Source organism: Panthera tigris, chromosome B3 (genome assembly GCF_018350195.1).
Source record: "Panthera tigris isolate Pti1 chromosome B3, P.tigris_Pti1_mat1.1, whole genome shotgun sequence".
NCBI lineage: Eukaryota > Metazoa > Chordata > Mammalia > Carnivora > Felidae > Panthera > Panthera tigris.
In genome coordinates this window covers 55,125,165-55,141,109 of record NC_056665.1, presented here as the reverse complement: position 1 = coordinate 55,141,109, position 15,945 = coordinate 55,125,165, and the positions used below count along the sequence as shown (strand labels likewise).

Below are 15,945 nucleotides of genomic sequence, written 5' to 3'. Positions count from 1 at the left end.
TTTCACCCAGATAAAGATAAAACTGGACTAGGCCAAATTATTCCATTTGAAGGAGCTTAAATGGTTTTGAATTCCCTTTAGTGTCCTCTCCTCGGTGACATACCCATTTTTCTTCATGTGTCTAAGGCCCTTCTACTTTCCTGAGTCTCCTTGCTTCTCAGTCCTGTTGCTTCATGGTGACAGGGGCAGGAGTTCTGATTTTGTGGCCAGGCTGTGGTGAAGTCCCCTCAATAGTAAAAGGCCGGAATAAAGTATCTGAATCGAAATCACTTATACTTCGAAACTCATACTAATCTATTATTTTTTCCAGGCTCTTAGCATGCTGTATTTACCTCCCTTTAATAGAATTCAGGGATCCCACATAAGAGAGTTGGAGATCAGTGGATTTCTTAGCATTTCTGTGAGCCAGTCTGTATTAAATATCAGCCATAAAAGTAAATCAGTTTGTGGGGGCCTGGTGGGAAGTGAGGCTTGACTGGGAAGAGATGCTTCTGTGCTCTGGACACTTCTCCCTGGCTCCTTAGGGCAGAAGGGAGAGGCAAAGCTTCTGGGAAGTAGCCATGCTTATGGTCTCACTGGCCTCTTGCTGTGTGTCCAAGAAGGGACACAGTGGTAGGCCCTTTCTGTCCAGATTTGCTGCCTGGACACAGGAAAATCCAGTGTAAAAAAATCTGGCTAAAAAGTAAATAAGCTGATTCTTCAAGTCATGTTGAAAATATTATCAGCCCTACTATTTTATAGTCATACCATATATGCCCGCATACAGCACCTGCTATCTGATCACAACTGGGAAATAATGAGAAATGTGACAACTGAGTCTGGATTACAGAAATGGAAAGGACCCCGTTCAACCTCCTCATTTGAAAGCTGCCATAACTCAGAGCTGGTAACTGATTTGTCCAAGATCACACAGGTGGGGGACATTACCAGGTGTAGGGCCAGGTCTACCTTATTCCTAGGGCTCTTATGCCTGCACCACAGAAATTGTGTTCAGCAACATGTAGGGAGCTGGTGACCCTGAACAGTGGGAGTCAAGGGTTTACAATGAGCTGCAGAGCATGGGGCCCCAACTGTAAGTCAAGTAGCCCCAGGAGTAGTAAGTCAGTGGGTCAAGAAGCCCCAGGAATTGTCCTTGGTGCCTGAGAGGATAAGAGCCCCTCATAGCAAGTAGCCATCAGATGAATATGTCACTATTTCAGAAAGGGGAAGTCTTAAGGTTTTTGGCCATGTATTAGGGAGGACACAGATGTAGGGGCTACATTTTTAAAAAGTCCTTTGCATCATGCAGCGCTGGTATAATTGCTAAAGGCTGGGCTGGCAGTAATCTAAGTCCCAAAATATTAGTGGTTAATTAGGAATCCAAGGGACTTCTTCCAGAAATAAAACTTAATCCTTTAATTACACTTTTTATTTCTTAATTTCCTCCCACAGTAACCTATGCAAATATGGACTCGGTTTCCAAAAAGAAAAGGCTCGTGTGTTCTTTCAATGTGCACCCTCGAGAGTCATTGGAAAAATCAACAATGAAGGTGGGCGTGAACTCTGTTTCCCTTTCCCCCCCCCCAAATCACAGCTATAAATCTCAATATTCCTTCTTAAATTTATGAAAATTTAATAATTGTTACTTGATCACTTCTGCTTGATCATTTACGTTTCAAAGGAATCTAAGTTGCATGTAATGATATAAAATTTGGTATAGTTTCAGGGGAAAAGGGATATTTTAAGAAGGGAGAATTCTGCAAAAGGCAGATCTCACTGAAAAAAAAAAAAAAAACTGCTCTCCCTATCCCTGAGGGAGTAAAGGTTAGCAGCTTGTAAATTTGCTAAAGCCAATTTTTTATTGAATTGGTTTTTTAAATAAATTACTGTGGGCTTCCAGGTACCCAGTTCCTTCCTTTCCAAGTCAAGAGGAAGATGCATTTTAAAAGCCACTCCAAGTAATGGGAAAAGTGCCAGAACGATTTTCACAAGGGCACAGAATCCCACTGTGGCCTGACCATCTTCCCAGGGCACACAGATGTTCTCTTCATCCCTTCACTGTGTGGGCCAGTTTTTCTGGAATTGCTTCTATTGACCATCCTATCAATCATCCTATGCCCAGAGTTGTGCCATTCCCATAGACAGGCATAAAGCTGGAGAAAAGCAAGGGAGTTGAAGGAGGAGACCCAGTTCACCAAGCGTTCTCAGAGGACTTTCTGATTACTCTCCTACCCAAGTAAGACAGGGCAATAATGCCCGAACCAGCTTCCAGGCCAGAGTACACATAATACAAACAGGACATTCTCTTCCAGTATCAATTTTGCATAAAAAAAAAAAAGAGAAGGGAAAAAAACCCCATCATCTGAATTTAATGTAACTGTAGATGGCTAAGGAAAAAAAAAAGGTCTAGCCAAAAGTATGCTGTTTTTATCTTGCTACTGATTTCAATATGCAGCCGGAAAAAAAAATATTTGTGAAAAAGGATTAAGTAATTTTCAGACTGAATTTTTTTGTCCATTGGATACAGCACCATAATAGGTTTCTTAGTATTAACAAAAGGATTTTGAATGATTTTTCTTTCAGTCTGAGTATTAAATCTGTGCATCTTCTGTCTCGTTCACGACCACACAAGGTGATCAATCCTGACAGTTGTTAACTGACAGGTGAGTGAAAGGCAAGGGACACAGGAAAACAATTCTACTCCAAGATGGGAGCTATCTAATTCCAAAAAGCAAAACTTGTCCAGAAGACTGGACAAGTCATATGGATCATAGTGCCCTCAATCTTGAAGCTGACTGTATCTAAGCTGAATATATCAAGCCGAGAAAACCTGAAAATATAAGACACAACCCATTGCTGAGGTGGATTTTGCATGCTATTATAAACCTGACAGCTTATTAGTGGCATAAAGATGTATGTATATAATACCTGAAAATATATACTATAATATTTAAAAATTTTCAAAATATTAGGAAAGATAAATATTAATATTGGAGGTTATGGCTTACATCCTGGAAAGAAGGCAATATAATATGACATCACAAGTACCAGAGTGTGAATCAAAAGAAGTAAATGCTAGTGCCATCTAAATGACTTCAAACAGGGCACTTACCATACCCAGTTCTTTAATTTATAACATGAAAGGGTACAGGTACTTAAGTTCTTTGCCTCATTCAGTAGCAACATCCTCTGCTTCTAACTTAAATCTAGAACAGAACTTCTAAAATACGTTGGCCTGGAAGAGTCAACTTTATCGTTCTTTGAAACTTACTGTGTTTTTACAAAGTCCTAATTCCTTAGGAAGAATGTATGTTTCACAGCTACCTCAACCGTTCATAGCATGTTCAAGAACATATTATTATAAATTCTATGTGATTAATAACTTAAAAACAACTCTAGGGGCACCTGGGTGGCTCACTCCGTTGGGTGTCTGACTACGGCTCAGGTCATGATCTCACGGTTCATGAGTTCGAGCGCCATATCTGTGCTGACAGCTTGGAGCCTGGAGCCTGCTTCTGATTCTGTGTGTCCTCCTCTCTCTGCTCCCTCCCCCACTAACACTCTGTGTCTGTGTCTCTCAAAAATGAATGAACGCTAAAAAAAAAAAAAAAAAACCCAAAGAACAAAAAAACTCTAACCCATAAAGATAATTCCATCAGTGCCAGATTTCAGATTACTCAGTTTCAGGGCAAGTAGATATCAAACTTCTCATGTGTCATTTATGAACTGCTCTTCAAATCTGAAGCTGTCTTTCCCACATATGATATACTGTGGCTATCCACAAAGAAGATTAATGAACAAAGCCCATGACTTAGAATGAATTATTCCTCATTGCTGGGGTTTAGGAGTATAGACACAACAGCAGCTGCTTTTAACAAAAGTGTATGCATCTAAATGCAACTTTATATCACACAAGGTACAGCTAAAAATGAAGGAAGAAGTTTTGTCTGCTGAATTTGATAAGAGATGTACCTTGCTATATTACTGTCAGCCATTATACATGCAAGGTACATGCACTCATCAAAGAAAAGAGAGTTGGATGCCACCTACTTATTTCCTAGATGTTTCCCTCTCATGGAAAAAGCATTTCTTATGGCCTTGGATGCCAGGCCTCTTTTTGGCAAGCAGCAGTAGCGGTACATATGAACATAGTCCCTCTATGCACATTTTAGGAGCTCAATCTAGAAACTAAATGCAAATGTATAAATTTACCTCCAGTTATTTTTCTGTTTGATTACCATTAAAAAAGCTTCCATTTGATAGGCACAAAAGAAAATACTAACCTTGTACTCGGAGCATAAATAGAAGAGTTAATCTCTCCAAAAACTAACAAACATACATTTTAACTAAAAAAAAAAAAAAAAAAAAAATCAGAAGATATGTCCTTCTGAATGATACGTAATGATTAAATTTAAATTCATGTCTCTAGAACTATGCAAAAACATGTGTCTTGAACATTTTAACCCAAATATTGGTTCAAAAATATTTCATGTTTTAATATTTAATTTGATTCAGATGGATCTCTTATTTTGGGTCTATAAAAGTGGAAAAAGCTGCAGGGTTTTTCTGGTTCACTAGCACAAAGGCATATTATTCCTGGTAAGAATATTATATTTACACATTCACAGGAATGACAAAGACAGAAGGATTTTGGAACAATTTACAATAAAGCTTGTCGTTGATTTGCGTTTTGCCTGCCCCTCCACCCCTTCACTGCAAAGCATAGTATTTCTTACCTTCACATTTTTGTGATGCTTCATTAAATTTGTGTCCAGCAGGGCATTTGCACTCAAAAGACCCAACAGTATTAATGCAATTTCCTCCTTGACAGAGCCCAGGGATGGCCTGGCATTCATCCACATCTGTCAGATTTTAGGAAACAGAGAGAGAGAAAGGGAGAGAGGGAGACATTCATATAAAAGTTACTGCAGAAGAAAATGTGACAGTTTTTATGTCTATATTACTCTATTTATGTCAACGAGTTATTTGTCCATTGCAATATTTGGAATAAAATGAGAGAAACTATTTCTCACAATTGCTTTATGTAAAATAAATTTTTGAGTAACATAAGTTGGTTAGTAACGGTTGGTAAGAGGTCACAAATGTTAATTTTCCTACCTTCCATCTTCTCTTGTGTAGAAGGCAATATTTATACTGATTTTTGTGGGTTTTATTATGAAAGCTGCAAGTTACAGGATGCAATGATTAAAAGGCTGACAATAATAACTAGAGTTATTCAAGAAATTCTTTGAATCAAAAAGCAACACATTTCTATAATAAAACTGTCTCTAAGACTTATATTGAATGATTCAGTTAAAGCAGAATTTACGTAAGATCACAGAGACTATATGAGACAGTGAATGCTTTTATGCAGATGAAATGGAAAAATGTTCACCTTCCATTCTGTAGAATTGTCTCGTGCAGTAAAAATTAAACAACCCAGGAAATTAGACTAAGAAGTGAGAGAGACCCGAGATGAATACGCAGTCTTACTTTGCTGGCAGAGAAGCCACCAGAGGGAAACTTTTTAAAGTAAGTCAGTGTGTCCTCCCAGCTCAAAACTCAAGCACCTATCTGAAAAGATTCTACCTGCCCCCTCTACTCTCTGCTCTCATCTTCTGACCTCCTCTCCCTCTCTGTCACTCTCCTTCTAAACTGGCTTCCTTGCCATTCTTTAAATATACCAAGGATGCACTTGCCTCGGGGTTTTTAATAGTGGCCCATTTGCCTGGATCATTCTTCCTCCATAAAGGTTCACACCATCCCATCTATCGGGTAGGTCTCTGTTCACTATAGCAGTACATCCTTCACTGGCCAAACAGCAACAGCCAGCCCCCTGTCACTCACCACCCTTCCTACTTTGCTTACTTTTTTCCTTAGGATGAATCACCAGCTGACCGAATAAATGCTTGTTTGCTTTGTTTTGTTTTATAAACCCATTGTCTTTAATTCAAGTTCCAGACAGCAGGTTCTTCCTCTGTTTTGTTCACTGCTATATCCCTGGCACCCAATAACTATGGTCCCACATGTAGCCCCACATATGAACTTTCTAGGAACAAAAGTAATCAATCCAGGCTCATTGTGTTGAGTTGGAAAGACTGTAAAAAATATATGTACATTCTCTCCATCTCTTCATTACATATGTATGTATATATGTGTATAAATACACACAAAAGTCTAGTTTAATAAAGGACCCCCAGAGTGGCAGTCTAACTTTTCTTTCTCTCACTTTGCATATTCTTTTAGAAATCTGGAAGCCTAGGGTACTCTCTTGTTTTACCCTTCATTGTATGAAACAAGAGAGTGATCACCAGTTTTAAAGTCTCTACTACCCCATGTTCTTCAGAAAAGTTGGCATGAGGGAAAGGGTACTAAAGGAGCAACAATTTATTTTGCTATCAAACTGTCACTGTTTTAAATGGAATGTCCTGGCCCACAAATGAATCACTATATGTGCAGTATAATTAGATTATGTTTTATAGCTGATCTCAATTTTATCTGAGACCAGAAGTTTCCATTCTCTTGATATGCTGAATATGTTATTGAAATGTTATTTGAAATTGATTGTACATATAAGCAAAACTTGATAGTCCTGTTGGTCATAATTTTTGGCCAAGAGGAAATACACAGGAGGGCACTTCTCTGCTGGCCATGCCTTCCACGACTGAAGACAGAATAAGCTCCTTTATGAACCCATTTGCCCACAGCCCGTCACATCTGGCCCAAAGTCTAAAAACACTGGAAAGGATAACAGAGTCCCAAGCCTATAGCAGACTTGCTCCAAAAAATCCCACACCCAAACATGAAGAGTTTCATTCTCAAAGTGTCAATATAACTGCCATTTTGATTTCATTGGTTTCACAAAATTTCTGATAAAAATCTTTCTTTTTCCTGACTCTTGAATAGCAGAGTCAGGAAGGGGCAGAAAGAAAATGGTGGACAGGTCTAGATTGTAGGAAATGCACAGCAAAGTCACAGAGTAGCCACTCTTCTCTCTCTCTCATCATTCTCTGTTCCCCAACTGTCTCAGTGCCTCAACCTCTGACAATGACTCATGGATGGATAGTTGGGCACACCAAATCTGGCTTTCTGGTCTATGTCAATGAGTTCACGGGTATTAGCTGGCTTCCAAACACCAAAACCAAGAATTTCTTCAAAATTCACTTCTAAGGGTAAGAAAAATAACTAAGGTTCCCAAGAAAGGGGGAACTAAACTAACTCTTTACTTTATAAAATCACACAATAGACCCCTTTGTAATTCCTTTGTTCCAAAGTGACTTCTTGCTGCTCCTGACATTCAGAAGGACAAGTTGAAGGGCACATAAAGGAGCTGTATGTTGTACCCAGAAGTCAGGAGCCAAGACCAACAGTGTTTATCACAAGTGGAATTTGTGGAAGCAGAATTTAATGGAGACCCACAGAACTGTGTGATTCATCTCAAATTCTGTTTTACTGCATATCAGCCTTAGAATTAACACACAGAACCAAACCAAACTGGTATCTATTTGCCTCAGAAAACCATACCCTGAATTTTCTGAAAATATTGCAACTTGTTAAAAAAAAAAAGCACTGAAGATGTCTAAAGGAAGCAGATACAGCCTGGGAGTTTTCAATCCCATCAGTTTAGTGCTGAACTGCCTCCGTTCACTTCCTCCTGTTTCCTGCCAGACATCCAGACAATAAAAGAATTTGTACAGCTGGAAGAATAGGAGTAAAAGCCAAAAACAGAGTAAGGGCTTCTATGGGAGACAGGAGAAGAAGCAAGCAGGCGACATCTGGGGATATTTAAAACTGTGAAACAAATCTTAATTTATTTCTGACTTGTAAAAAAAAAAAAAGCATAATGTAGCATGTAAAATGGAGAGAGGAACAATTTTCTTGAGGTCAACTAAGGACAACCCAGGAGACAGAGGAACTCCAACAATATCAAATGGAGGGAAAAAAATAAGAAAAACAAAGTACCTTGTTCACAAATTTTGCTTTGTGTTTATACATAGCATTGCTCTAACGCACAGCATTACTGCAACCAGTATCACACCACCCCACAGAAACACCTCTGGGTTCGGAGGGGGAGCTGCTGGCAAGGAAAACTCCAAGGAGACCAGCTGCTCTCTCTTGATCCACGCTCCTAATGCCTAAGTTGGATATCATGCCGTCAGCGAAATCGTGAAGTTATGTCTCTGACACCGCTTTTCCATTCTCTCCAACTTCACTGGAGAATGGCTCTCCAGAGCAAATAAGATGAATCCATTAAGAGCTCCATCAGCCAGGGGTTTACCTTGACAGGCTCCGGTACGGATATTTGGAATGAAGCCTCGACGACAGGGGTGGGGCTGGGCGGGGCACATCTCACAGGGGTGGCCCCAGGCTCGGCCGACAGTGGCACAGCAGAGTGTTTTTGTGCAGACAATCCCGCTGAGCTGTCCCTGGCACATCTGGTTGCTGACCACGGTAAAACACGGGCCCGTCCTGTAATCTGAAAATAAAGAAGGAGAATTCCATGAAGGTCCAGGAAAGCAGGAACCATCACGCAGAGAAACAGCTGTGCCCCATCTTGCTGGACTCCAAACTGGGAAACAGTCTTCAGGGATAGAACCACACATCACTGACTCTGTGCGAAGCCTTGGGCAGATCATTCTGCTCACCTCCATCTTCCTCACCTACAACATAGGGATAAAAACACCAGTTCCTATCCACTGTGAAGACACTGTTGTAAGAATCAAATGAGCAAATGGAAAACACTTTACAGTTGTGATGTCCTATAAAAATATAGCATATTATTACACATTCACTCAAGAAAATGTACCAGTGCCCACTATGAATCAGTCCCTGTGCTTGATGTAGATGTTTTTGTGATTAAAATAGACCACATCCCTGCCCTCACGGAGCTTAGAGTCTTATTATTTAGGCTGGAAAAAGAAAAAATTTCAAAACTTGCAATGAGGCAAGTCATGGCATTTTCTTCCTGGGAGTTCTTTGAACAAAAGAAATGGTTACCTGGTTCTTTTGGATTGGGTCCATCTTTTTTCAAATACAAAAAAAATGTGCAAGCAAACAAACAAGTAGGCATTTTTAAAAATTTACCCATGCAAGGACATTAGGCATTTAGTATAAAGAGGAAGGACACTGCTCTGAAATCACTGTAACCCTTAGGCAAAAGTCCATCTTAAAGTAAACAGAGATAAGCTAAGGCCATAGGAGAACTTCCAATTACTCTCACCAGATGCAAAATCTGCCTTCATTTTTGTTTTGTTTTGTTTTGTTGTTTTGTTTGCTAAACGGAGAAAGTCTGGATTCAGCAGCCAACAAACAAGAAAGATTAACATGTAGTGAGCAAAGAGGACCAAAGCCAGGCTGTCCCCAGCCTAGCCATGATAGAAATCGAGACCATAATATCCCTTTCTGTTCTACAATGACCTTGGCAGATAAGGGAGGCTGGGTTGTGGCGAGACCATAGGCTTCTATCCACCACCCAACATCGCATGTTTCCCCATGTCATTTTCAGAAATGCACAGTTTCCCATGAGTCCAGGGATGGAGTAAATAAATAAATAACTGAATAACCCCAGTAAGTTAGTTTCACCACTGAATTCTACAGTTTTATGAAAATCACTGTGTGTGCTAATGAAACTGCTGGGTTGGGTTTTCACTTTTCTTTGCTTCTTTCTTCTCTAAGTAGCTCATGAGACATAGATATGCAGTTTACCAAACAGCAACTCTTCCTTTACAGTACCAGCAAGAGTGAACAGGGTGGACCATAACCACATTTGGACAATAACTGAATCTTACCTGCAGGCATGCCACTGTTCTCCGTATTCTCTCTCTCCTGCTTTCTTTGCTGCAGTAATGACTCCAGCTCCTCCTTATCACTAAATGTTCTTCCTCACTCTCCCTTCTCTCTTGCTAAAATGAGCCACCTGTGGTCAATGGCACCTCCCTAACATCCACGTGGAAAGAGGAGCCTTCTAAGGAGTTCCTAAAACAAAACGTCACCCAGTCTAGTTCAGCAAGAGGACTAGGCCCAAATTATGGTATTACTTGAGAGATGGACAGGATGGCCAAAACGTCGAGTCCCCATCTTCACATCTCCCTCTCTCCGTGCAAGTGCTTGCAAAAATGTTCTATGTGTATCACTGATGGAATGCAAGATGACTAGATTGTAATGTTTTAATAGGCATGTATGGTTTTTAAATTTTTTAATGTTTATTTTTGAGAAGGAGAGAGATAGAGCATGAGCAGAGGAGGGGCAGAGAGAAGGGGAAACACAGAATCAGAGAGAGGGAGACACAAAATCTGAAGCAGGCTCCAGGTTCCGAGGTGTCAGAACACAGCCTGACGTGGGGTTCATACTCATGAACCGTGAGATTATGACTTGAGCCAAAGTCAGACACTTAACCAACTGAGCCACCCAGGCACCCCGTTATGTATTAATTCTAATTTGTATTATTAAAGAGTATACACATAACAGACTCTGATTTCACAAATATGTTTGCTATGATGAGGATTAATAAAAAAAGTTTAACTCAACTTAAAGGAAAATATTAATGAACACTAGTACCAGATATGCAAATGGGCCAAAAAATTGTGTAGATTGCACATAAACACCACCAGTGTTACCATTCCAAAACACTAACCTTATACCTTTGTTCCCCTCAAATCTCTAATGCTCTAGCCCCATCTATCTTTCCAGTCCTATCTCCTGACACTTCCTCAGTTTATTGTCTTTTAATTTTTTTATGCATTTTTTACTCCCCTGGTTATTTTTTAGTTTTAGATAGTCAAGTTCTAGGTATATTTTAATATTTCTTATAATATGCCAGGTCTGTTCAAAATCCACTATCTTCTTCCATAGATGTTGAATTGATACAAGAATACAAAACTTAAATGCTTGAGCTATTGAATAAAATCTCTGCCCTCATTTCAGTCTGTCTATAAAGAAAAAATGACAGCACCATGACGGTACCATAACAGTTTGGAGCAAAAGTGCTCTTAAATGCAGTAAACTCATGGGCAAACTCAAAGGCTGTAGTCGTTCATTGTTTCATTCAATTCTTCCAAATGTTACCTATAGGTATTTAATAAATACTTCTCTAATATATGGCATTTCTTTTCTATTTTAACACTTTATTATATATTTTTGTGATTCTAAATAAATAATATTTCAGACAATTAGGAAAAGGTAGAAACATAAATAAGAAAATAAAAATCTCATGTAATTGTACCTAAAGAAACCCTTGCTACATATATGGTATACATATTAGGTTATTACCTAAGTTCACATGTGTTTTATTCTTGATCACAAAATAGCACTGTATTAAATACACGATTTTTAATCCTGGTTTTTTCACTTAACATTGCCAAAAGCACTTTCCCATGTAAATACTATTCCAAAGTATTATTTTAATTGCTAATAATTTTCCATCAAGTTATAACATAATTTATTGAATGATTTTCTTATTGCGTGTCATTTAAATTGCTTCCAATTTTTCATTATTACATACAACAGCGTTCATTACTGATGAACTGCTTTAGGATGAGAAATGTTTAGTCTCAGGCAATAGCCATCATTATTTTTATGGCTACATATACATATATTGCTTCTGAGACCAGCAAGATCACAGCAACATAATCTCTTATTTAAAAAATAGATAAAACCTTCTATGTTAGGTAACAAGGAAAGGATTTTAAGTTTGTTTCTTTTTCTCCTCTTAATTTACTGAGGTAAGTGCAAATGTTTGAATCAAACAGATTCATGCTGGCATGTCATTTTCAATCTTTTAAAAAACATAATGGAACAGAAATTTGAATTTACAATCCTCTCTTCGACACTGCTTGGATTTGGTTTTGCTTTTCACTTTGCCAAGATACCTCATGGAAAGACCTTATATAGAGGATTGCAAAGAATCAGGGTAGATGCAAACACATGTTTTGAGAGGGACACCAGCAAAATTGAGGCATACTACAAAATACAAAGAAAATCTGATTCAGTCCTGTCTGACACTGGCTCATGACTTCAGACATGAATTCCTCATTGGAAAACCTTCATAAAAAGAAAATAATCCTTAATACTTTTCTAGAGTCAAGTTCTTACCCTCATCTCAATATGAAACACATGGAATGGAATAGGCACTTGTTAATTCTGACAATTTTCATTAGGCATCTCTAGAGCCCTTAGGGGACCCATCTTTATTAAATATACTAGATATTTGGCCAAGAGTTTGAGTATGTATAACAGAATCTATAGACTTAACACATTTCTACACTAAATACTTATCACTATGGACAAAGAACCAGATCATTGGACAGTGCATATTAGTAAGTGGACATAAATGTATTTGTAGGTCCACATTTTCAATAAAAATTGCTGAGTGCAGAGGGAGACGCATAATTTGGATGAAATAGAATTGGATCTAAAAATCTCTTGGAAGGTAAATGCTCTATTAACGTGGTTTTCAAATGTCATTCTGATTTGGCAGTGTGTGCTTTTTGTCCTGTGCTTCACTTAGATTGCCAAAGTTATGCTGTTTTTCTGTCCAATACTTCAACCACAGAAAAAAAAAAAATCTGCCCACACTCCCAATTCCTTACTAATAATCCAATTATTTACAATTATTCCCATAGCACTTACGTGATACTAGGCTAAATTTACATACTCTTTTTTTCAGATAGTCCCAGCACTAGACAGGGAATGTGCTTAATTCAATGCTTGAGTAATGTCTGACTCATTCCCTCAATGTAAATCATTATTCCTAATGCAACTAAAATATACTATTAAAAACACTCTCTGTTTGCAAATTGATTTACAATCACTTCCTTAGAAGACCTCTATGAACCAGGGCAACAGACCAAGACTTTACCAAATTAAAATGCAGTTTTAATTGTTTTTAATGGGCTTACTCTATTGTGGCTAGTTCCTGGGAAATTCTGCATGTACATGTTCCCATTCTGAGTGGTGAGGCTTCAGGACTGTTTTCAATCCCCATAGATATATCAAGACTTAGGATCTAACCAATGTGTATCTGCAGCCTCGGATCCTAGGCCCCTGCCCAGCTCTGCAGCTCAGAATGCTGTGACCTGTGGTGGTACTTCACTTTCATTTGTAATAAGACTTCACCCTGAAGCAAATGCATCATTCACAAAGAAAGAATATTGTGGTGCACTGAATTCTTGTCACTCCTGCCCAGTCACTAAACCACAAACTGCAGGGAAGGCACAAGGATATAATTTTGGGCAGTAGGCTCCAATTATTTTAAATCCTTCTTTCCATAAAAATTACAAACAAAAGAATGAGATATCAATTTATCCATGACAGGGTCATAGCATGCTTCTACCTTCCAGGTAGGTTGGCCTGAGACACATCAGACTCCTAATGTGTGGAATTTCAATACAACCTCCTCAAGAAGGAGTTCAGGGAACTTTCAGTCCAAAGAAAATTAAAGCAAAGAAGTTCCATGATGATAATTAGTCTCATAACTGCTGCCATTTCTTCTTACTCCAATTATTCTTAACTTTGGGACATAAGCAGATCACCTGGGAAGTTCCGCAAAATATTAATGTCTGGACCTCTGTCCTCCCACAGCCCCTCGCCTCCCACCCCCATGGAATCCAATGCAGTAGATGCGGCTTGGGGCCAGGGTGTCCTTCTGTGTTTTGCAAAAGCTCCCCAAAGCAACTTTGTCTTCTTGGGCTCTAAATTGTCTTTCTGTCTGTCTGTCTGTCTGTCTCTCTTTCTCTTACCATTATTGAGAAGTGCTTATGTACCATTATTAATTGGAGGTATCTTCAAGTTAGCTGACTGCCTACCTGAAGGTCTAACCTTAGAAATGTGAGAAAGCCCATGAACTGGAATCACCACTACTCAACATAACCCAGTTCCATAGTATTCCTTTCAATAGTGTTGACGGATTATGAGGCAGTTTACTATGTTCTTTATTAATTTTACTAACCACAAGCTCACTAAACCAAACAGCAAATCAAAATTTCAGAAGGCTAATCACCCACTACTCTGCTGCCCTAACAGTCAATTGAATTCACATTTCTAGGCTCTCCCCTCCCAGTGTTAGAAAGCACATTTATACACATAACATCACTCCACTACCATGAACTCCCATTTCCAACTTCCCAGCCCAGTGCTATATGTGAGTGAAACGCCAGAAGGATTCTCCATCCAGGTTCCAAACACAGTAATCAAACTTAGAATCAGTAACAGCAAAAGTTAACTTTTAATTTCCTCCAGAATTACACTATCACAGATCACCTTGAAATACTTCCATGACTCCCGACTTGACTAAATATAAACTACTAAACATCATTTATGAAGTTTGTGCCAAAAACAGTCAAAGTTTAATCAAATGAATCCTACAGATCTAACTTGTAGCTGAGAGGACACATAGGTGTAAAGAACAAGACAAATGAAACCACAAGGAAACAGTCAGAAAATCCATAATGTGTGATTTTCAAAGGCAACTATTCTGAACTTTTCCAAAAACAAATGACCCATCTGAGTAAAAAAAAAAAGTATGGTAGAGAGATTATTTAGATTAAAAATACCTAATAACCCAACCTTACTTGGATTCTGTTTCAAAAAGAGACAACTGGGGAAATTTTATATGGGCTGAATATTACATAATATTGGGGAATTGTTGTTCTCTTATGTGTGGTCATGGTACTGTGGTTATCTATGAGAATGTCCTTGTTCAGAGATGAAGTGTTGTGATGTATGCAACTTAATTTTCAAATGATACAGCAAAACAGAGTGTGTGTGTATGTATATATATATATATATATATATATATAAAACAAATATATACTATATAATTATATTACATATATAATATATACATAATATTTAATATATAATATACATATATAATATACACATATATTTATATATACACATATACAAATAAGCACATAGAGAGTATTATATGTATATAAGTGAGAGAATGTTAATATTTAATCTAAATTTAATATTTAATGTATAATACTTTATATTACTATTTCAACATTAATGTAAGTTTGAAATTTTTAATAATAAAAATTCTGAAGGGGTGAGAATTCCTTCTTGGGCTACTTTCTAGTGAAAATAGTACATTATTGTCTCTTCCATTTCATCCAAGCTATGCTTTTTTTTTTAATTATACAGTAAATTTCAAATATACTTTCCAATCCATACATTTTTATAAAATACTACATGCAAGACAGGAGTATGAATATGGTCTCTACAGCATTACTTAAAGAATATGAGCTTTTGGCAAAATTTACTAAGCTATGTTATGCAAAATGTTTATCTTTTAGTAACTGTATCTGTACACCTTCTCTAAAACTAATTTCTAAAAATTTTTTTTCTAGAAATAGGATATAGGAATAAGCACAAAACTGTTTCTGTTAACATTCTGCTGACTTTTAACTTCTTTAATTCAGAAAAGTATTACCAATATAAATTTTAATGTAAATAGCATTCAAAACTGCAGAAACAAGGTGATATATACCATTTAATTCTAACATGCACACTAAGCAGTTCACCAAATCCAGCCCATAGTTCCGTGGAACCCAATTACGTGCAGCAGCAATTCAATATTGTTAACACATTTTATTCTGTCCTATGATGGACTGCAATCTTGTTCGGGGAAGAGAATGCCTCCTATCTGAATCATTTACCTGACATTCTTTGTCATATACATATATACATTACACCTGTACATCGTACACGTCATTATTCATTTTCACTTTGCCCCAAAGTTATCTCCAAACTACCTTTACTAGAAAAAAAAAATGGGGTGGTGGGGTGGAGAGAAGTCAAATTCTGGGTTGGGTGACAAATTTACAATCAAGATAATAAAATCATAGAGTGTCTTCATTTTTCATGGTCTGCAAACTGCACTTTAAAGAAGCAGCTGGCTCTGATTCATGCAGTTTTCAAATGGCTTGCATGAGTGCCATGTGAAACCAAACTGCAGCTTCCCCA

The 15,945-nt window shown here is 37.9% G+C and overlaps 1 protein-coding gene across 1 annotated transcript in view; it reads right to left on the bottom strand.

The window, feature by feature from the left end:
* Nucleotides 1–15,945, bottom strand: part of FBN1 (fibrillin 1) — a 233,148-nt gene that overhangs the window by 119,480 nt on the left and 97,723 nt on the right. The window contains exons 6-7 of the mRNA XM_042988929.1: nucleotides 8,258–8,455; nucleotides 4,716–4,841 (exon numbers count right to left, since the gene is read on the bottom strand). Of these exons, the coding sequence (XP_042844863.1) occupies nucleotides 4,716–4,841; nucleotides 8,258–8,455 (324 nt within the window). The remainder of the gene's footprint in view (nucleotides 1–4,715; nucleotides 4,842–8,257; nucleotides 8,456–15,945) is intronic.